Genomic DNA, 22,134 nt, shown 5'->3' with positions numbered 1-22,134 from the left:
GTGATATATCATTTCATTTTATTCAGAAGGATATAGATGATTGAAAATTTAGCCTGTGTCATCCATAAGGTTATACTAAGAGACAGGATTTGAGTACTGGACATTCAAGAGTCAGTATGCAGGCCGCCACCTTCATGCCTCTGGCCAAGGAAATCATGCAGTTAAGAGCAGTAGAACTGCTCCACTGTAAATGATACAGCAGACATTTCTTCAGCTAGCTGGATGGAGTTTTCAAAGCATATTTGGATTTTAAAAAAAGATTTTATTCTTCACTAAGCATTTATCATTATTGTAAAATGTAGCTGCTAAGAGCCTGCCTTAGGCCCACATGTCCCAGAGTATACTTTGTGAAGCAGCAGATGCTTCCATGTTAATACATTATAAATGAAAAATGAGATTCATAGTCGAAAGTTTGGGACAATAGGTTAAATAGGTTTCTCTCTGTTTTTACTTTTTATTATAAAATATACAGAAAAGTTGAAGAATAATACAAACAAACACCCACATATTCACTACTGAGAATCAACAGCTGTTAATATTTTATAATGTTAACATTGTTAAATGTGTGTGTGTTGATGGTAGTTTTGTTGTTGCTGTTTTTAATAACTTGAAAATTAGTTGCAGACATCATATCATTATACTTCCCCTCTGAAAACTTGAGCACACCTCCCCTAACACATGCTTGCATAAAAAGCGTTACCACAAAAGCATTACCACATTTAAGAACATTCACATTAATTCCCTAATATCACCTAATACTTAGCCCATATTCAAATTTTCTCTTTTGTCCTTAACATAACTTGAACAGATTTTTTTTCCTTCGAACCAAAATCTAATTACAGTCTACACACTGCATTTGATTGTTATGTCTTTTTAGTCTCTTTAATTCTAAAGCAGCCTCCCTGACCTGTTTAAAAAATAAATTGTATTTTTGAAGAGACAACCTTGCAGTTGTCTTGTAAAGTATCCCACATTCTGAGTATTTCCTCATGGTATCTTCTAATTTATTCCTCTCCTCCCAACCAGGTTTCTTTACAGTAGTACCTCTCAGAGCCTTCAATATGTTAATATGCAAAATGACTCTCCAAGTAAATACCTTTTAGGAGCCTCTATCCTATTTACAATATCCCTTTCTTTGGGAATTGTCCCCATCTCCAAAACACACACACACACACACACACACACACACACACACGCCTCTAGCAGTCACATATGGACTTTGTGACTCCACCTTCGGGTCTAGCCCATTAGAAATATCTCCTTGAAGACTAGATATGATAAGTAGTTACAGAAATTTGCACAGATTTAAAGGAGGGGAAGAGTAGGAAAACCAGGGTAAAATACTCAGTGTTTTTAGGTGAGTTTGAAAGTGATATAGTTATTGTGGTTATAGATGCTAATACCTACACCTTGTGGGAACAGGCAAGAGAACTGTGATGAATTAGTGCCCTAGAAAAGACACAAACCAACTAAAGTATGTTTACATGCTAAAGTAAAAACAGGCTGGACGACACCAGAGCAAGTACAGGTCTGGCTTCGGTGTTGGGCTGACGGAAGATTATCTCCTATTGGTATCATCCAACTAAAGGTAAGTCTTTTTTTTCATAGTGCATTATTTGTACAGACCCAGAAAAAAAACAGTCTGGGCTAGAGAACAAGAAGAAAGTAAAAGGAAGCAAGGAAGGCACTCAGTTTTGGCACACAGTGCACGTGACAGAGAAAGAAAGAGCTCAACGGAAGGAGCAAGTTACACTGTAAGAAGGAGCTGAGCCTTCCTAGAAAGAAGAGAGCACAGCAGAGGGGACTGAAGCTCTGAAGGCATAGTCCACCATGCAAAGCCCAGAACATTCCAGACCTGAAGAAACGCAATGTCGTGAAAAGCATGTGGCAGAGGTATTCTTGCTCCCCAGGACCGGAGGAAACCAGATGCAGAAGCGTCAACAGCAAAGTCAGAAATATGCACATTTGATACCCAAGGTGGCATGAAGGTGCAAAACACTGCAGAATCAACCCGGCAAACAAGCTGCATGAACTTAATCAATCCCATAACAAGAGGGGCTGAAGTCGGCCATTGTGTTCAAGACTTCAAATGCTGCTCACAACAGATGTGGAGACCTTGACACCACATGAAGCCCGCCCTCAATGCAGCATACCCATGTCAGGAAAACCAGGCTCAATGACGTGTGAAAAGGGGACACATATTCCTTACCCCATGGTTTTCAGGTGAAAGGGTTTCAAGTAGACTACCACTCCAGGACTGTCTCCCCTGCTGGGGTTCCAGAGGCCCAGTTAAACACAAAACCAACAACCAAAACTCCAAAACAAACCTTTTCCATACCTGTATTCCAAACCAATGTCTGGGGAGAAACTGAGTTTTTAGAGATGAAATCTTCTTGCAAGTTAAAGCCCAAAGACAACAAAATCCAAAGAATTGAAGTTCAAAAATCAAAATTTCTTACCCTTGTACGACATAAATGAAAGTCCTTGATTGCTGACTCAGTGGCATCTCTGCTGGAGGGGTCCTGACACTTGGGGGAGCAGTGGATCCTTTAGCAGTGGCAGCTGCAGCCGGTCTCTCCCTGAAAGAGATCACTCCTTTAGGACCTCTGAGGTCCAGTTTGTTCAATTCCCTTTTTATGACAAGCCTCATTCTTTGAAAGAGTTCAAAGTGTTAACAGGAAGCAGAACATTATCGCAGCACTGGCCCATCAATTACCAACTGAAGTTAGGAAACAAACTACTCCCTGTCCCTAGAGCAATGGCCAGACAAAATTGTATTTGGTGTTGCCAAAGATTCTAGTATAGAGTTAGGATCTGAAAAGAAGGCAAGATCTTGGTCTCAGCATCCCCAAGGAGCTGCCATTTGTCAATGAAGGTAGTCGAAATCTACAGCCTATGAAGGTAAATTCAACTGGGAGAAATCTTTTCATAAAATGTTAATTTGGGCATCACGTTAAAAAAAATCTGGAGACAGGGAGAAGATTCGCCTATGCATTTATCTGAGACAGAGGCAATCGAATTATTCTTGCCTTCTTGCAAGTTTAGAAGTTTGCAAAGGTGGAAGACCCAGTCTCTAGGTGTCATTTTCTTCTTAGACTAAAAACATCCCTTCATCGCCATTTCTACTCCAAGCCCTCCCACGAAGTGAGAAGGGCCTCTACCTCACGCTGTGGAGCTCTCTTGAGCATGTGTTTCCATTGACTATGGCTAAGCAGTCTACCCCTAGGTACGATTTCTCCAGCGCCATCTTGACTCCCTGAGATGGTGTGGAGTGGCTTGAAGGATGTTCCATACTACGTGAATCCAAGGCTAGTCCCTCTGTGCTTCCCTCTCTGAACCAGAAAGCGAAATGGAGTTTGGAGCAGCCCAGGCACTGCTGTCTACCCAGACCTGTCACAGACAACTTCCAGCTCATAGTCATCTGTGCCCTGTAGCACACACAGAGCTCGGCCACCTTGCAATTTAAATGCAGCCGAGGATAAATCCAAGTCTCAGTGTGATGGGGGCAGGGGAGGGAGAGGGGAAGAGGTTGTCTTTAAAAATAAAAAAAAAGAATATAAAGTAATAAATTTAAAATTAGGTGTGAAAGTGAATATTTATTTAGAGTTGGCAAATAACTACAAAAAATAAATATTTTAAAAACTTACATAATAATAAACATTCATTAATTGCCATTCAATCATTACTTTGCAACACTTTTCACCTAGTTTTTTTCTGCCTACTCTTTAGTCATCCTTTCATCTGATAACAACTTGATGATAATATTTTATATAAAGAGAATAGAAAGATAATTCAATCTTTCCTATAGTATAATCATTTTTTAATTGGCAAGAACTATAAAAAACTGTTTGTAGTACTAATACAGGTTTGTATGCTTATAGACTAAGGAATTTTGATAAATTCTCTTCCATATGATTCCCATCAAGAAAGACATAGGGTAGAGTTATAGTTTACGTGTGGTATTACTGAGCATATCTCATGTGTACTGTGTGTCAACAAAAACAGAATCGTGTGCTTACAATTTACCAAAAGTCTGCTGATAGAATTTCCCACACAGTGGTTTCTGGCTCCATCTGTTCAAATTTGTTTCTCCTCCGGGGTTCCCACACTTCTTGTGCCAGCACCGTGGCACATGCTCACATTTTGATAGAACCCTGGCCCTCACCTGCATGTGGGCATGGAGATCATCACAGCGGGCATTGGGAGAATTCTGGGACGCCATTTCCACACTGTGACACCCAGGAAAAACTTAACTACCCATAATTAGTGGCAAACCACATCAATATATCCCAATAAGCCTAAACTAAGTGTATTTCCAACTCAACTGCCCCATAGCCAAATCCCCCGAACGCCTGTGTGATGGAAGAAAAAGAGACAACAGCCTTAATCCATTGAAGTTAAATCTTCTTACTTATGCACACTTTACAAAAAACGTATGACCATTATTATGCCTTCCCCTCTTCTCTTTCCTTCCTGAACAATTCAGTCTTCAAGCCAGTGGGTGGGACAGTGCAGGGTAGATACCCATGCTGGCTGGGGGAGGGGGCACCACATGAGTGGGAAAGACAGCTAGTGGTGGTGTAATGAGACCCACTGGAGACAAGTGAGAAGGGACCAGAGGGGCAGCCCTGCAGGGGCTCACAACCCAATCTCTGTGATGTTCCTGCCAAAGATGCACAACCTGAAAGTAATCATGTGGAAACGTCAGATGAACCTCAGCGGATGAACATTAGACAACATACATGGCCTAGAATCTTAAAAAACAAATCAATGTGTTGAATGTTAAGGAAAGACTTAGGAATTGTTCCAGACAAGGAAGCTCAAGAGACATGACAACTAAATGCAACTTGATTCTGAGGTGGATTTGAGGACGAGGTGGTAGAAATGTGTCAGTGTTAACTTCCTGATTTTGGTGGTTGTATTGTGTTGTGTAAACAAATGTCCTTATTCACAGGAAATACACACTAAAGCGTTAGGGGCAGGGAGCGCATCAGACTGGCAACAAACTCAAATGGTTGTTCAGGGATAGAGTTCTCTGTACTATTTTTCTGTAATTTTGTGTGTTTTCAAATTACATTACAAGGATAAAAAAGATGACCACGTGAATACATTACTAAGGTCCTTCAGGACCTTGGAAAGGGCCCATGCACGTGAGGGGACTTAAAGCTTCAGTTTAATGAACTTCACTACCTCTAATTTCAGCAAATATTATTCTACCCAGTACTGTCTGAAAGGCCAACGTACCAAAAGACATTGTTCCTGTAATTCAGTCCTTGCCTTAGCTACACCTGCTTCCCAAAGGTTTTTGTGGCCTCCCTACCTCTGCTGAAACCCAATGTAGTAGAACGAACATGTTCTGAACGTTGGTCCAGGTCAAGGAGCAGCTGTCTGCCCCGTGAGGCCCACATCACCTAAGTGCCTCTAGGCTGTGTCTTTGCGGGCCTCACACACCTCTGTGCATATTTGCTAAGCCTGGCTTGGTATTAATACCAGAGTTTTTGCTTGGGCCTCAGTACAGATTACTTGGTATTCACTGACCACACTCCCCAATCAATCTCCACTTATGGCCAGTGTGTATCATTTGCTTAACGCCCAAGACCTGGAGTTCTATCTGGAAGATAAAAATCAGGAGTGAGCAAGAAATCTTAAAATTTACAATTAAAATCTCCAATCTTTACTCCCACCCTCGCCTTTTTTTTTTTTTTTTTTTTTTTTTTGGATGGATACTCTGCTCAGTCTCTTCCTTTTCCTTTCATCTGTGTGCCTGCAGAGAGGATACAATCTGGTCCATCCTCTCAAGACGACAGCTCTAAAGGTAGCAGTGGGGATAGATACATTTAATTCAGAAGACTGTTAGCAAGCTCATTTGGCTGCACATTTAAGCCACTCCAATCTAGATTTTTATTATTAAATAAAGTTTATACTGTGATCGCTTCCTGTTTGGTTCCAAACTCAGGCAGGAAGGAAAGGTGTTATTTATTGGGCCCTCTCAAAGTCCAACACAAATAAAAGATGATGGCACCTTCCAGAGTGGTGACAACATATAAATAAGAAGCAGAGACATTTGAAATACATTTGAGAAAGTAAAATTGATATGCCTCAGTGCTGGATTAGACATGGGGGGATATCATGGGGGTTCCTAAGACCACATAATGCCTGGGGGTTCACTGGGACTCATAGAACTTATAATAGAGTTCTTCTGATGCTAAGATGATTACAGCGATGTTGTAAAGCTACACAGCTGGATCATATGGAAAAAGGACATAGGTGGAATATGGAAGAATCCATGTGAAGGCTTCCTATCCTCTCGCCCTCTCAGGAGGGGTCACATAGAGCTCAGTCTTACTCCAGCAATAAACATGTGAGCAATGTTTCCACCCAAGGAAGCCTATTAGAGACTCAGCACCTAAGGTTTTTATTGAGGTGTGGCTACCTGGTCACCTCTGCCTAGTATGTACCCAAATCACCTCTGCCTAGCATGTTCCAGACTCCCAGAAGAAAAGCAGGCTGTGGTCACATAAGGCATATTGTTTGTACAAACAATACATTCACCCCTATTATTTAGAGGAAGTCTTTTTTCAGTGTAGGGAAGTGTTTACTAGCCAGTTCCCAGATGCCAGCCAAGGGCCAACCTTGCAAGCAGAGCTTTTTAAGGATAACAATCTCAGGTCAGCTATGTTAAGTCTTTTCTGCACAGGAAGAGTGAGGAAAAGGGAGATGTAAGTATGACATCCAGGTTTCCACCTTAAGCATGTATATGTCACTTATGGAGATGGAGGAGACAAAGGAAGTATAGGTTTAGGGGAGAAAATTATTCCAGTTTTGACTACATAGAATTAGAGATAGCTATGTATGAGATATCCAGTTAAATATACTGTGCTGCAATCATAAACTTTAAAATTTCAGTGGCTTAACACAACAAAAGTTTATTTCTCACTTAAGTCACATGTCTTTTATGGCTTGGTGGAAGTCATGGTGTTGAGGGAGGGGGTGTGTGGTCTGTTCCACACAGTCACTCAGGGACCAAGGTTAGTGCAGGCTCCACCATCTAGAATATCAACTGTGACAGAAAAAGAGATGACTGGAGAGGTCTCATACCCGCTCTTCTATGCTTCAGTCTAGGAATGAAACACTGCATTTTCACCCACAGCCCATTAGCCAAAACGAGTAACATGGCCTCAACCAACTGTAGGTGGGGCGGGGAAATGTGGGATAGTGATGGGATGTTTGGTAAACACCACTGTTTCTGCCACAATATCCAGGTAAGAATATCAGGTAGGTAGCCCAAACAAATGAATGTTGTGGAGACTCACTAGGAGTCATAAGCAAATAGGTAGTATTTAAAACCACCCTCAGTTTCTCATGATCTGAACCCCAATGGCCTAAGAAGGACAATGGTGTCACCCTTTCTGGTTTGAAGAAATAGGAAATCCTATTTTGTGGATATTCTTCAAACCTCCCCACAGTGAAACTTGTAACACACTGATGTTTTCACTAGCTCACAAGACAAGACTTTGGCTTAGGATTGAAGGCAGTTTTTGAACCTCTCTGAAAGGAAGGACTTGGTCCCAGAAAGCCTGCCTAGAAACATCCTATGCTCAGAGCAGAGGAGCAGGGATCACCAAGGTGAGAAGGGACATTTGAAACTATACATACTGAAGGGCAAGATCAGAGAGGAAAAGCTAGTGTTTTCAGCGGTAGGTAACAAAACTCACGCCAGAGCTACCACTAGGTGTCACTAGTAGGAAATGAAAGGATGAAAGGAGGAAGCAAGTGCCCCCAATGGTCTAGCAGGTACAACTTTGTGGGAGCTGTGCCCACACTGGCTGGAACTGTGGTGTTGCAAAAAAAAAAAAAGAAGTAAAATGAGGGTAGGAATCATGAATTTTTTTCTGAACCAAAATGACTTTCAAATGCACTTTATGTGTTCCTGCTTTTAACTCAGGTGCATGCCTGTGCCTGGTGCTTTTGTGTGTCTCAGAAGTGGAGAAAGGTAGTTTATTCTGCCTCCCATCACAGCATTCCAAACATTTTATACCTTTACATGACTAACCACATCAATACTTTAGATGGAGATAAAAAGAACGTTACCATTTCTCTTTCTTCTTGTGTATATATGTGTGCATATCTACTGAGGTCTTCAGTTTTTTTCAAAATCAGATTTAAGGTCTGTGGATCTAAGATATGTCTTATTTTAATGCCTAGTTTATGCCAAAGCAAAAAATAAGAACTTTTCATTGAAATGGCAAACCTTAGTTAGTCCTTTAATGACACAAACTAAGAACTGCTAACATCCTCCATGTGCCAATAAAATAATTTGGGATTGTGAACAGATAATGTGAATTACAAATCCAAACATGTATTATTACTTTGGCAAAGCGATTCTTCAAAACTAGATGATTAATTTGTGTTTGGATCAAAAGGGAAATTATCCCATAAAATATGATTATCACCCTAAAACTATTCTAAACAAAAAATAAATCAGAAGAAACTGGCATTGGAGGCAAATCCACTATTCTGGGCTTCTCAATCTTTTACATGTTTTGGCTCATAGAAAAAATGGCATCCTAGGGTAAATGGACAAGGTTCCTGGGTTTCAGCTGCCCCAGGCCCAACAGGCCACTCAAGGATATGAGATCAGTAGGTCAGGATATTAAATATACGTTGTATTTTTCAACCTTGAAATCACACTGGAATTACTTGGAAAGTTACAAAAAAATCTCTCCACCCCCACACCTACCCAAGATTTTTACTTCATCCGTCTGGACATCAGGACTTTTTAATACCCTCAGGTGACTCTAAGGCATAGCCAGAGTTAAGAACCACTGCATCAGAAGACAGTCAAGGAAATTTAAAAAAAGAAAAGAAAGTCTATCAGACTCATCTATTAATAGCTTCCCGTTTTGAACACAAGTATGAGGCTTTCTTTCTTTCTTTTTTTTGGTTAAATTTAGGGAAGTATAAGAGAAAAAACAAAAGTTTGCAAAATTCAAAATATGAAAGTGAAAATCCTTCATCACTAGCCCAAGCAACTACTGTTTTTTTAAGAAAAAGATTATTCACATACCTTTATATTTGTATCTTGAGAAGTAATTTTTTACACTAAAGAGAGCACACACTACACATATTCTATAGAGACAAGTAATTCACATGTCTGTGCTGTACTTCATGTAACCCTTCCCCTGTTGATCACTAGCTATTCTCATTCTTTCTTGCAATAAACATCTTTATACGCAGATTACATGCATTGTGAGCAACTTTTGCAATTTTTATAAGGTAAATTCTTAGAAGTGAGACCGCTTGGTGGATTTAAAATATGGATAAATGTGAGATCAACAAACATTTACAAATAGATGCCACCTACAATTATCACCCCTAAGACTCACTCCTAGCGGAGCGCGTTCGTTCAGAGGCGGCTGTCAGGTGCGGTCCCCCGGGGAGGGCGCTCTGGGGTCACGTGGGCGGCTTCGCCCCGCCTCCCGGAGGTTCGGCGTGGCGGCCGCAGCGGAGGCTCAGGCAGTAGCACCACGCGGGGTTCGCAGCGGGCCGCACTCGCCGAGGCGGAGCGAGGGACTCGAGAAAGGTAAGCTCTGTTCTCGCCGCGGGGTTGGGCGGCCGGGCGCGGGGCGGGGCTCGCGAGGCCGCTGCTTCCGGCCGGGCGGCGGGCCTGGGCTCGGACTTCCGGCGATGGCGGCAGCTGCGGCTACAGCCTGCAGCTGGTGGGGGTGGCCGTCCTGTGGCCTTTGCCCTCGGCCCATCTGAGCTCCGCGGCCCTCCCGGACCTTGGTCCCGCGTCTTAGCCGTTAATGCCCAGGGCAGGCTTCCGCCCCGTCACAGGGAGGCCCACTGCGCGTGTTCACCTTAGAGTCTGGGCCGCACCCCGACCTGCCGCCTCAGTGTGGCAAGCGGGCCTGTTCTAAGCGGCTTTCCTGGCGTTTGCGAGCTCTGACGCATAACAACTGCTTCAGGGTCTTTACAGCCCTAGGTATGCGTGTTCTGAAGTGTGCAGGTGTAACGGTCCACGTGTGAACAGCCCCGCTCATTCGATCTCTGGTTGAGCACCCCTGACCCAACAACTGCAGACCGTCTTTACTAAAATGTTACGCCCAGGTTGAAGTCGTGCCCATAAACTCTCAGAGCTGGAAGGGCCTTGGCGAAGACAACATGATGGTGCGTTTCCCACGGAAAAGCCCTTCTCTAAACACCTGACCTATAGTGAAGCATTAATTCTTCACAGCCTGAAGCAGCAGGCCTTTCCTACTGCAGCGCAGCGAAATAAAGACACTTGCCCCAAAGCACAGAGACGGGCTCAAACCCAGGTGAGTTCACCTGGTGATCACAGATCTCTAATATCACAGACAATGGTAGTAGAGTCCAGAAGGGCTATGGGACTTCATTACATTTCTGGGGAAATAGCCCGTTTTAAATTTCTTGACGTGACACTTGAACGTTAGCGTTCCTAAATTTAAAAAAAATTCAGGACCATCATCTTTGGTGATATATATGGTGAGATACACACACATACATATACACACACATCTTTACTTTGCTAAAAGGTTTGGTACCTTCAAGATAGTTTACTTGCGGGCCATGTGTTTTTATAAATCCATGGATGCTACTTAGATAAAATGTTAAGTCTTATATTAATTTTTGCTCCAAAAGACGCATTAGAGCTGATGGTCTGGCTAGGTCTTATTTTCAGGGAAACACAGTAAGGCATTTCTCTTCTCTGAACCCAAAAGCAACGGTAACACCCTGGAGCTATGCTTTCTGATAATAAGCAGGCCAAGTCACCAGACTTAGTAAAAGCGCCTTAGTTAGTGCTCAAGAGAAATAGCAAGTAAGTTCCTTTAATTTCATGTCTCTTTTGTCTCCAGTGTCTTAGGGAAACTTAATTATGTTCTTTTAAAAATTCATCCTGAATGGATTTCCTATGCTGGAAAGGTGTCTAATAGATACTGAGGATCCATTTAGCTAATTTGTAATTTTATGTGGTATTAACACCTTTGGAAACCCAATTTTAGGCACAGACCAAAATATATTTCTTGAAGAGAGCTGGGAACAAGTCCTAAATTTTTCAGAAGTTTTTGCCATCTAGCCCACAAATTGGTTAAGCTGTTTAATTTTTCACTTTCTTTTTATTCAGTTAAGATTCTACTATCTTAAAGTGAATTGAAAATAGAGGAAGTATCTGGTAGCGTATGAATAGCACATCAAAATAACAGTAATTAAAGTGAACACATTGACTCTTATTGTTGTCTGAACGAACCATGATATTGACAATATTTAATTAAGAATAATATGGGTGCCAGTTATAAATAGTTACCTATATAAAGAAATAGAATCGTTTATGATGTATAGAGGGAACAAGTATTTGCAGGATGAGATAATACTTTCCTAAGCAAAATGAAAGACTGTAATCATAGTTCTCTGAAACCTTTATCATTTAGCCCCAGCTTTCTCTGCTCATTTCTTATCAGCCCCTGCAAAGTTTACTACAGTTTTCCTTGGTTGAAGGCAAACCCTGCAAAGACTGTATGTTCTAAGAGACTGAAACGTGAGGGAGGAATTTGTTTGGTTCTCATTTATTTGAGAGTCAGGGAGAACTTTAACTTTTGACGCTATTCCACATCGCATGTATTTTTTTGCTTGATACTAGTATTTCTTTTCTAGTTTTTGCCTGGAAAAAGAAAAGAGAACTACACATTTCCTCCTGTAGTGCCAAGTTTTGAAATAAGCAGTACAGAATTCCCAAGTAGTCCCTTCATGATCTATGCACAGGCATAATCTCTGAAGATAGTGCCATTTGACCCTCTTTTTCTTGGATTTTGGATCATTTGCTACATAATGACAAGGTAGGATACAACTTAAATATTGAAAAAGTAATTTTAAATTTAAGACTAAATGTAATACTTTGAGACATTTAATAAATTTTGTGTTACTATCCCTTTGCTTTTCTTTATAAATTTACTCTGTATACATGTATCCATGAATAATATATTGTTTGGTTTTGCCTATTTTTTCACTTGATAAAAATGGAAGCATACTCTGAAGTCTTTTTTTTTTTTAATTTAAAGTTACATTTTTAAAATTAATCCAAGTTAGTGGTAGCCAGACATTTTTCACTGCTGCACAGCATTTCATTGAATGAATATAAAAATTATCCATTCTACTATTGATTTTGAGTTGTTTCCTGTCTAATTTGCTATTATAACCATTCTTGTGCATGTCTCCTGGTGTATCTGTGCATGTTTCTCTGTAATATGCTGAAAGTAGAATTATTGGGTCATGAATATGTTCAACTTTATTAGGTGATGCCAAACTATGGTAGCACTATTAGTTGCTCCATATCCTTGCCAATACTTGGTATAGTTTTTTGCAAGTCTGTTGGACAGAAAATAGTGTCCCATTTGTGACTTTGCTTTGCATTTCTTTTACATTTTCCTACTAATGATGTTGAGCATCTTTACATGTGCTTAGTGGCCACTCAGATTTCATCATCTGTGAAACATTTGTTCCTGTCTTTTGCCCACTTTTCCATGGTTACTTAGCATTTTTTTTATGATTTATAAGAGTGCTTCATATATTCTGAATCTTAATCCTTTGTTGGTTATATGTGTTGCAGATTCCATATTTATTTCCTTTCTTTTCCTTCAGGCTGTTTCCCCCTCTTTCAGTTCATCTATCTGTCTGGATTTTTCTTATCATTATTGCTCCTCTGTCTGTTCAGTCACAAAATGTGACAAAGGCTGCACATCTAACACTGTGGAGGTAAATACTACCACCTGAGCAATCTGTGTACTTTGCATAGCTTCCAAACTGTTTAGGGATGTACTAATCCAGCCATGCTAATCCAGAAAATCATGGCCATGGTTTTCTTTGCCTTTTCTTAAAAACACTATATTTTTGCTTTCATTGTTGTGAAATAATTTTTCATAATAGCATATGTGTTATTTTCACCATCTTGTTTAAAAATAACTAGGTAGTTAGAGCAAAGGTTACCAATGCAAACTTCAGAGTACAAATTTGACATTTCTGTAATCTCCTAAACTTGATTTGTGTAATGCTTTCTTTTATACTTGGAATTCAAATTTCTTCTTTCTAAAGGTCACTCCTAACACATTCACAGAGCTTTTACTTCTTAATTAACAATTTCTCTGTTTTATAAACTCTTTTAATGAACCATGCTCTTATTTTAAAGTTGCTAAGAGAGTAAATCTTAAAAGTTCTCATCACAAGAAAAAAAAAATTCTGTAACTATGTGTGGTGATGGATGTTAACTAGACATTGTGGTCGTTTCACAGTATATACAAATATCAAATCATTATGTTGTATATCTTGAAGTAATATAATGTTGTATGTCAATTATACGTCGTTTTTTAAAAAAAAGTCTAAATAAGCCAATGCTCTTTTCCTCCTAACATTTTCAAACCTCGAATCAGTCATACAGGATTAAATAAATATTTAGAGAAACCACCAGAAGGCCTGAAGCCTCTTGGCACTGCCATGTATTCCTTCTTGGATGGGATATTCCTTCTTGGAGAGGATTGGATCTATAGTTTGTAACCATTCAAAACTAGGTACATCAAGGCCCAAGTGCCCCTTTTAAAGAACTTGGGGGCCGGCCTGGTGGCTCAGGTGGTTGGAGCTCCATGCTCCTAACTCCCAAGGCTGCCGGTTCGATTCCCACATGGGCCAGTGGGCTCTCAACCACAAGGTTGTCAGTTCAATTCCTCAAGTCCCGCGAGGGATGGTGGGCAGCGCCCCCTGCAACTAAGATTGAACACAGCACCTTGAGCTGAGCTGCCACTGAGCTCCTGAATGGCTCAGTTGGTTGGAGCGCATCCTCTCAACCACAAGGTTGCTGGTTCGACTCCAACAAGGGATGGTGGGCTGTGCCCCCTGCAACTAGTAATGGCAACTGGACCTGGAGCTGAGCTGCGCCCTCCACAGCTAAGACTGAAAGGACAACAACTTGAAGCTGAATGGCACCCTCCACAACTAAGATTTAAAGGACAACAACTTGACTTGGAAAAAAAGTCCTGGAAGCACACACTGTTCCCCAATAAAGTCCTGTTCCCCTAAAAAAAAGAAAAAAAAAAAAAAGAAACTCGGATATATGTGTTTTAGGTAAAATATTAACCTAAGACTTGAGTGAAATTAAAATGACAGGTTCCTTTTGATCAAGGAAAGATACATCATCATTCTGTATAAGTTCTTATGAAATGTCACAATATTACTGTATTTGAAGAGGATGAAGATTAGGAAGGTTCATCTTATAATTAGAATATTTGAAGTTGACATATGATTTACAATTTTGTTAAATATCTTAAATTGTAGACACAGGACCCATCAGCTCCAAGTCAAATAGTTCTTTCAATCTAGTGTGGGGGGCGCAGCTCACAGTGGCCCATGTGGGGATCGAACCGGCAACCTTGTTAAGAGCACTGCGCTCTAACCAACTGAGCTAACCAGCCGCCCCTCCCTGGCAAACAATGTTTAACAGCATCTGGGTCTATAACTAACATGGGCCATCACGGTGATTCACTTCCTTTCCTTTTCTATGTGTGATTCTTTCTCTTCTATAAGGCAGAGTTGGATACTTCTCAAGTTACCTGAACTTTCTGTAGTTTCCCACTCTGATGAAATATCCATAAAATTATGAAATCGTTAAAATGGAACTGAAAATGAAAATGTGGAGTGAAAGCCAGCCTTACCAAACCTTTACAATTGTCACATTTTGTTTTGGAAGGCTTGTCCCCGACATAAACATCTATTGAGACATTATGATGGAAGAGTAATTTTGGGTTGAAAATACATGTGCACTTTTAAGGCTGATTGTGCGCTTAACCTTGAATTTCAAAGAATGGTTCCTAAATGTTTTACAGCGATGTATTTGAATCATTTTAATTCAATGACTGGATCAGACCTGTGTAGAATTGACCCTTGAGCCAGTCCCTCTGAACAATATTGAGAGATTTCTTAGTCTTTATTTTTCTCACATATTAATTTCTTTATTTGGCCAAAATGATATTTAAGAGTACACAAACTTTAGAAATACAAGGAAAATAGAGGGGTAATAGTTAATTTTGGTAGGCAGCTATGCTCACCACTATACTACCAACACTGGATGGTAATAGTTAATTTTGGATGTAAGCTCTTACTTGGACATTAACCACTGTTTGATTTCTAGGACAGTAGATGTTTAGGGAATAAGTGAAATTACAAGGAGAAAAGGGTATAAGGTTAGTCCAGTGCTTTATGTAACAACCAAATTTCAAGACAGTGTTTCCTAGGAAGCCTGTGTTTTCTTCATGTATCATTTACTGTTTAATACATACTTTGAACTCAAACTTTGAGTTCAAAGTATGTATTAAACAATGGTGGCCAGCACTGGAATGGATTTTACTACCTCATTGCCTACCTTTTTTGCTTGTTACCAGTTGCAAGTATTTGCCATTTGAGGAGAATATAGGATAGAGAAGTGAGCAGAAAATGAATTGCATTTGCTTAGCAATAGATCGGACACTACTGGTATTATTAGCTCTCTTCCACTTAACCTCTAAATGTGGAGGTGCTTCAGGAATTGTATTAGACCTTCTTCCCTATTTATACACTCTCTCCAAGTGATTCTGTAACTTGAAAACTCCTAAATTTCTCTCTCTAGTGGTTCTCAACTCTAGTCTCATATCTGACTGTAGACTTGATATCTACACTTGGATATCTCTTAGGTACCTCAAACTCAATATGTGCAAAATGTAGGTAATTCTTGATTTTCCATTCCTGCAAAATACGATTTATTTCTCAGTTACCGTCATAGTCACAATCCACCTAGCTGTAAAAACCTAAAACCTGGGAACTATACTACTTATGTCTTTTACTGTAGTTCCTTCATTCCAGTACACCACCCCAACTTCTCTGTGCCTCACTCGGTTTCCTCACTATAAATTTAAAATAACCTTCTTTGTAGTAATATGTTGGGAATTAAATGAGTTAAATAAATGTAAAGTCGTAAGACAATGCCTGATATGTAGTTTGCACAATATAATTGTAGCTTCTGCTATTATATTATATTATTATTATTACTATTACTTTTTCTCCCCGCAGGGGCAACACCCTGGCCCAAGCTGCCATCTTCTCTCCCAAGGATCAGTGCAATAGCTTTCTGATTTCTTTGCTTCCACTCTTGTTTTGCTACAATCCATTCTCCATGCAGCCAGGACTTCCCTTTAAAAACAGAACATCAGTGCCTTCCCGTTGCTCTCAGATAAAACCACACTCATGTATGTGCATGACCTGCTCCTGTCGGTCTCACCGTCTCATTATGCTCCAGTCTCATTGCTGTCCCTCAGACTAACCGAGCTTTTTCTTTCCCTTCAGGCTTTTGCATTTGCTGTTCTATAGCCTGGAATTCTCTTCCTCCAGCTCTTAGCATGTCTAGTTCATTTATGTTTTTCAGGAATTCAGTTCAACTGTCATCTCAGAGTCACCTTCCTAGCCCATTCTTTGCAAAATGGCCTCCCCGTTTCTCTCATACAGTTCATTTTCTTCATGGCTCTTATGATAGTAATTATCTTACAGGTGTAATTGTTTATTTATTATTGGTCCCACCAACTAGAACATAAGTTTTAGGAGAGCAGAGACTTTATCTGTTTTACTTCCTTGAAATGCCAATCACATACTGGGTGTTCAGAAAACATTCACCAAAGGAATGATCATCTGTAACAAGGAGGGTGAACTTTGCAGGAGAATCCCAAAACCCATAGTTGAAAATTGTCTTTTTATTTTGTAATGCTGCTATGCTAAAGATTATTGTCAATAGCCACTCCTTGAGAATTTTCCCTGCCCCCTTTTTCAAACATATATTCCCCGAAATAGATTACAAAGAAACTTGTCCATCGGTGTCCCAAAGGTAAAACTAGGTTGTGATTACATGTTACCATGCACCTTTAATTGCTGCCATACAGTAAAGGGTTGCAGTAGGCCTGCTCCAAGACAATGGTCCAGGTACATACAGAATCCGATGCCTGAATTTTGTAGGCAACCTCTGTCCTGTCCACCCCCATTGTGGAGTGAGCTTGCCTCATGCCAGGTACAGAGCTGGATAATGTCCAGAAGATAAAGACTCTCTTTCTCCAGCAGAGGGCAGAAACCATGCAGGCATATCTGGTAATATAATTATTAGGAAATGATAGATTTAATAGTCTGAAATTTCCAGTGTTCACAATAAACATCAGATTCAGAATAGAATCTGTTGCCGAAGAACTGGGTTAAAGAACAGGCCAGCTTCTTTTTCCTCCCATTTACAAGTTATTCAGCATAAGGCAGAACCTAGTCTTAGCAGTCATCAAGCCACTTCTGCAGTTGATTATAAACCCAGGCTGTTAGAGCTCTATCAGAGGTAACCAGCTCAGGTAACTGTACCACATTCCTGCAGCTGTGCTGTTGTCTATTAAATGTCAATATCACTTCCTTGACAGAAATGAGGCAAAGGCTTCAGGTGCTTCTGAAAGAATTTTCACTAGCTGCTGGAAGAATGGTCAGCTTCAGATGCAAATTCAGCAGAGGTTACTAAAGGCATGAGTTAATTAAAGAGTGACTTATGATCCAATGTAGTCAAGTCTCAACTTTTTAACTGTCTTAAAGCAGCTCCTCAAAGTTTAAAGAGCATGGAAATCACCAGCATCTTGTTTAAATTCAGCAGGCCTAGGGCGAGCACAGATTCTACATTTCCAAGAACTACCAGGTGACACCAGTACTTCTGGTCTATGGACCCACTTTGAGTAGCAGGGTCTTACAGCTCTCACTATGTTCTGAAAGGGAGGGAAATTCTTCCACATTGTCCTCACCAGGGGCTTACATTTTTTCTCTGCACCAGAAGTGCAGGAATACTGACATGGTATCCCCACAGAACTGTCAGCAAACATTCACATTTTCATAATTCATACACTAATACTCCTAATGTAAACACACGTATGTCCTTTAACATGAGGGCAGGTGTGGAGCTAGATAGACATGAAGTGTAGAGAGCAGCCAGCTTCAAAGTGAGGCGCTTCCCTAATTTTGGCAATCTTTAAGAGCCCCTAACACAAAAACCAGTATTTAGAAACGTTTTCTTTTATATAGTTACAAAAATGCCTCCATTAGTCTCAGAGAAATCAAACTTATCTTACAATATGATTCTCTCTGAAGTTAAGTAAGTTGTTTGTAGCCAAACCAGTAAAGACCACTTGCAATTTTCTTTTTCTCTTTTTGGTTCAACTAGCATGGATCTTGATAGCCCTGAACAAGATCCTGAAATGAAGGAATATTCTTCTGTCTGTGTTGGCAGAGAAGATGACATTAAAAAGTCTGAAAGAATAACAGCTGTTGTCCATGATAGAGAAGTGGTCATTTTCTACCACAAAGGAGAATATCACGCTATGGATATTCGCTGTTACCGTAAGATTTTATTTTTCCTTTGTAAATCTTGTATTTGTTTCTAACCACTATCAGATTTTCATGTTTTTTTACTGACGAGATGTAATTCCTTTTCAGACTCAGGAGGGCCTTTACATTTGGGAGAAATAGAGGTATGTAAAATCTATTATCAACAAACTCAGATGTTTACTATTTACATTCTCATTTCATTCTGTATTCAAAAATAATTTACATTTGAGTTTGGACTATATTTTAATGCTTTAACTACAATTGCTAATATTCTAGGAATCCATAGCCCTACAATGTAAATAAAACCATTTCACAGATGAATGTGAGAAATATGCATGTCTTCTAACCTGGCAATTATACTCTGAAGTATCTATCCTACAAATATAATTGCACAAAAGTGTGTGTGTGTGTATGAGAGGTTCATTGTAACATTATTTATTGTAATAAAATATTGATGGCAACCTACATGTTCTAACAATAGGAAACAATTTAAACAAATTATGATAGACACACTGTAGAATACTGTGCAACCGTTACATTAAAGCAGAAGATCTATATGTGTTGGTATGGAGGGATGACAACAATATATTTTTGAGCTAAAAAAGCAAGTGGTAGAATAACAGGTCTAATGCAATCCAATATTTTAAATAAAAAATACCATTTGGTTTTTACTTTATATGCTTCTGCACAGTTTGAAGTTTTTCCAATGAGTATATATTACTTTTATAATGTAATACAAATATATATATGTGTGTGTGTATACTGAGGAAGGAATGGGAGAGCTGTCTTACTTCCTTGCATTCCCAAACTAGGGGCCGTATTTCTTATTTTCGACTGTATGATCTCTCTCTCTCTCTCTCTCTCTCTCTCTCTCTCTCTCTCTCTCTCTCCTCTTCTCTGACTGGTATAAAGTACAAGCTTAAACCAGTGCTACACTCTCTCTATACTTCATATCTGTCTAGCTCCACATCTGCCCTTTTAGAACATCTGCCCTTTTAGAACATAGTGAGAGCTGTAAGACCTTGCTACTCAAAGTGTGGTCCATAGACCAGAAGTACTGGTGTCACCTGGTAGTTCTTGGAAATGCAGAATCTGTGCTCGCCCTAGGCCTGCTGAATTTAAACAAGATGCTGGTGATTTCCATGCTCTTTAAACTTTGAGGAGCTGCTTTAAGACAGTTAAAAAGTTGAGAATTGACTACTTTGGATCGTAAGTCACTCTTCAATTAACATATGCACTCATGCCTTTAGTAACCTCTGCTGAATTTACATCTGAAGCTGTCCATTCTTCCAGCAGCTAGTGAAAATTCTTTCAGATGCACCTGAAGCCTTTGCCTCATTTCTGTCAAGGAAGTGACATTGACATTTAATAGATAACAGCACAGCTGCAGGAATGTGGTACAGTTACCTGAGCTGGTTACCTCTGATAGAGCTCTAACAGCCTGGGTTTATAATCAACTGCAGAAGGGGCTTGATGACTGCTAAGACTAGGTTCTGCCTTATGCTGAATAACTTGTAAATGGGAGGAAAAAGAGAAGCTGGCCTGTTCTTTACCCCAGTTCTTCGGCAACAGATTCTATTCTGAATCTGACGTTTATTGTGAACACTGGAAATTTCAGACTATTAAATCTATTATTTCCTTCCCCAGGATTTTGATGGACGACCGTGTATAGTTTGCCCCTGGCATAAATACAAAATTACTTTGGCAACAGGAGAAGGACTATATCAGTCTATAAACCCTAAAGATCCATCAGCAAAACCCAAGTGGTGTTCCAAAGGAGTAAAGCAAAGGATTCATACAGTGACAGTGGACAATGGGAATATTTATGTGACTCTTTCTAATGCATCTTTTAAACGTGACTCTGACTTTTATGCCACTGGAGACTTCAAAGTAATTAAGAGTTCCTCCTGATAAAATTACATGGCAATGAAAAGTGTTGTGTATGTTTTGAAAATAACCTTGCTTCAGTACCAAAGATGATTAATTTATTATTTATCTTTTAAAATCATGTAATTTTGAGAGGTTCAAAAGCACATGTACTGAGTATGATGTAAGGACTATCATCAGGAGCCATAGAATACATTTCACCCCTTCTTCTGGATTGATTGGAACCTGAAGGTTATGGGTCTGGTATGTGCATTTTAAGAAGGATGAAAATTATTTGAAGTGACTAAAGTGAAAAAAATGTAAACAAATAAGATCTAAGAAAAATGTGTGGGGACAATCACAATTTAATGTAGCAGATTTTATCATGGAAGTTTTAATATATATACAAAGTAAACAGAATAGTATAATAAACTCTCATCACCCAACTTCACCAATTACCAGTATTGTTCCATTCTTGTTTCATTGATACCTCCATGCATTCCCCATCTCCCCTATTTGATTATTACTTTTTTTGGTAAAAATTAAATACGTTGAAATGCTTAAATCTTAACTGTTCAATTTTTCCAAATGTATAACAGAATATTTACACTTCAAAAATGACTCCAGGGCCGGCCCGGTAGCTCAGGCGGTTAGAGCTCCGTGCTCCTAACTCCGAAGGCTGCCGGTTCGATTCCCACATGGGCCAGTGGGCTCTCAACCACAAGGTTGCCAGTTCAATTCCTCGAGTCCCGCAAGGGATGGTGGGCTCTGCCCCCTGCAACTAAGATTGAACACGGCACCTTGAGCTGAGCTGCCTCCCGGATGGCTCAGTTGTTGGTTGGAGCGCGGGCTCTCAACCACAAGGTTGCCAGTTCAATTCCTCGAGTCCCGCAAGGGATGGTGGGCAGCGCCCCCTGCAACTAAAATTGAACACGGCACCTTGAGCTGAGCTGCCGCTGAGCTCCCAGATGGCTCAGTTGGTTGGAGCCTGTCCTCTCAACCACAAGGTTGCCGGTTCGACTCCCGCAAGGGATGGTGGTCTGTGCCCCCTGCAACTAGCAACGGCAACTGGACCTGGAGCTGAGCTGCGCCCTCCACAACTAAGACTGAAAGAACAACAACTTGAAGCTGAACAGAACCCTCCACAACTAAGATTGAAAGGACAACAATTTGACCATTGTTCCCCAATAAAGTCCTGTTCCCCTTAAAAAATAAAAATAAAAAAAAAATGACTCCAAAAATGGGATCCATTTACATGCTGAATTTAAAAATAAGAAACTTGTTAATGTGCTGGACATCAGTTTCTCTCCAGTCAAGGCAGACAGTCTCAAAGTAGGAAGACACACACAGCTGCTGCCTAGCCATGGGAGGAGACGTGGTCTCCTATTCAGAGAGCCAAAGTACTCTGAATGCCTAGTGAAATTTTCAAATACAGGTTTTCTTAGTTTTGGAGAACTGTGTGTATGTATGTACAAGTAAGTGTTTCATGTTAGTGTTACAGAGAGAAGAGATACGGGGTGCTGTTCCTCAGAGTGAGTCCTTTCTGCTGAGTTGATGTGAAGTTGGTTCAGCCTGCGTTTACCACACCAGTCATCTGTGGCCAGTACTGCTCTGGTTGTGGGGTGCCCACCCTATACTGTGACACCCTGACTGCAGGTCATCTAAAACTCGGCTGCACATAGAATATAAGCGTAAGTGGGACCAGAATGCCCTAGGATGAGCAGAACATGAACTCAGAGTGAGAAAAGCTGTTTGTGAAGCCTGGAACCGAGTCTCAAAGCACAGTAATCTCCATAGCACAAGACTGAACTAAGGCTCCAAGTCTAATCCTTAACATAA

The 22,134-nt window shown here is 40.2% G+C and overlaps 1 protein-coding gene and 1 long non-coding RNA gene across 11 annotated transcripts in view; one reads left to right on the top strand and one right to left on the bottom strand.

Moving 5' to 3' along the window:
- LOC141570682 (uncharacterized) overlaps nucleotides 1–9,503 on the bottom strand; it is a 41,144-nt gene extending 31,641 nt beyond the window's left edge. Inside the window, exons 1-2 of one of the 2 annotated variants that reach the window (XR_012494988.1) lie at nucleotides 9,365–9,503; nucleotides 2,460–2,579 (exon numbers count right to left, since the gene is read on the bottom strand). This is a non-coding gene — a long non-coding RNA (uncharacterized LOC141570682). The remainder of the gene's footprint in view (nucleotides 1–2,459; nucleotides 2,580–9,364) is intronic. The other variant, XR_012494989.1, reaches the window with a different exon arrangement.
- Nucleotides 9,458–20,753, top strand: RFESD (Rieske Fe-S domain containing). Of its 9 annotated transcripts, XM_074328695.1 has the most exons (7): nucleotides 9,479–9,583; nucleotides 10,111–10,319; nucleotides 11,674–11,855; nucleotides 12,658–12,771; nucleotides 18,266–18,441; nucleotides 18,538–18,572; nucleotides 20,077–20,753. In XM_074328695.1, exons 3-7 carry the CDS (start codon nucleotides 11,848–11,850, stop codon nucleotides 20,338–20,340), a joined length of 597 nt encoding a protein of 198 aa, XP_074184796.1. In that variant the 5' UTR covers nucleotides 9,479–9,583; nucleotides 10,111–10,319; nucleotides 11,674–11,847; the 3' UTR covers nucleotides 20,341–20,753. The 9 variants fall into 9 exon arrangements, with proteins under 9 accessions (XP_074184799.1, XP_019583460.1, XP_074184802.1 ...); XM_074328698.1 differs by lacking the exon at nucleotides 10,111–10,319 and having other exon boundaries at nucleotides 9,458–9,583; XM_074328699.1 differs by lacking the exons at nucleotides 9,479–9,583; nucleotides 10,111–10,319 and adding an exon at nucleotides 9,627–9,985.
- The last annotated feature ends 1,381 nt before the right edge of the window (nucleotides 20,754–22,134 follow it).

This window comes from Rhinolophus sinicus, linkage group LG03 (assembly GCF_036562045.2).
Source record: "Rhinolophus sinicus isolate RSC01 linkage group LG03, ASM3656204v1, whole genome shotgun sequence".
NCBI lineage: Eukaryota > Metazoa > Chordata > Mammalia > Chiroptera > Rhinolophidae > Rhinolophus > Rhinolophus sinicus.
This window is presented reverse-complemented; position numbering and strand designations above follow the sequence as displayed.

What these genes read in the sequence shown, in the direction of transcription:
- RFESD (XM_074328702.1), top strand. Translation starts at nt 15,567, where the DNA reads ATGTGGAGGTGCTTCAGGAATTGTATTAGACCTTCTTCCCTATTTATA. An exon ending in TATTTATACACTCTCTCCAA is followed by an intron (nt 15,627 to 16,404) that starts GTGATTCTGTAA and finishes GCTGTTCTATAG; the next exon opens with CCTGGAATTCTCTTCCTCCA. An exon ending in AGCATGTCTAGTTCATTTAT is followed by an intron (nt 16,451 to 18,225) that starts GTTTTTCAGGAA and finishes AAACCAGTAAAG; the next exon opens with ACCACTTGCAATTTTCTTTT.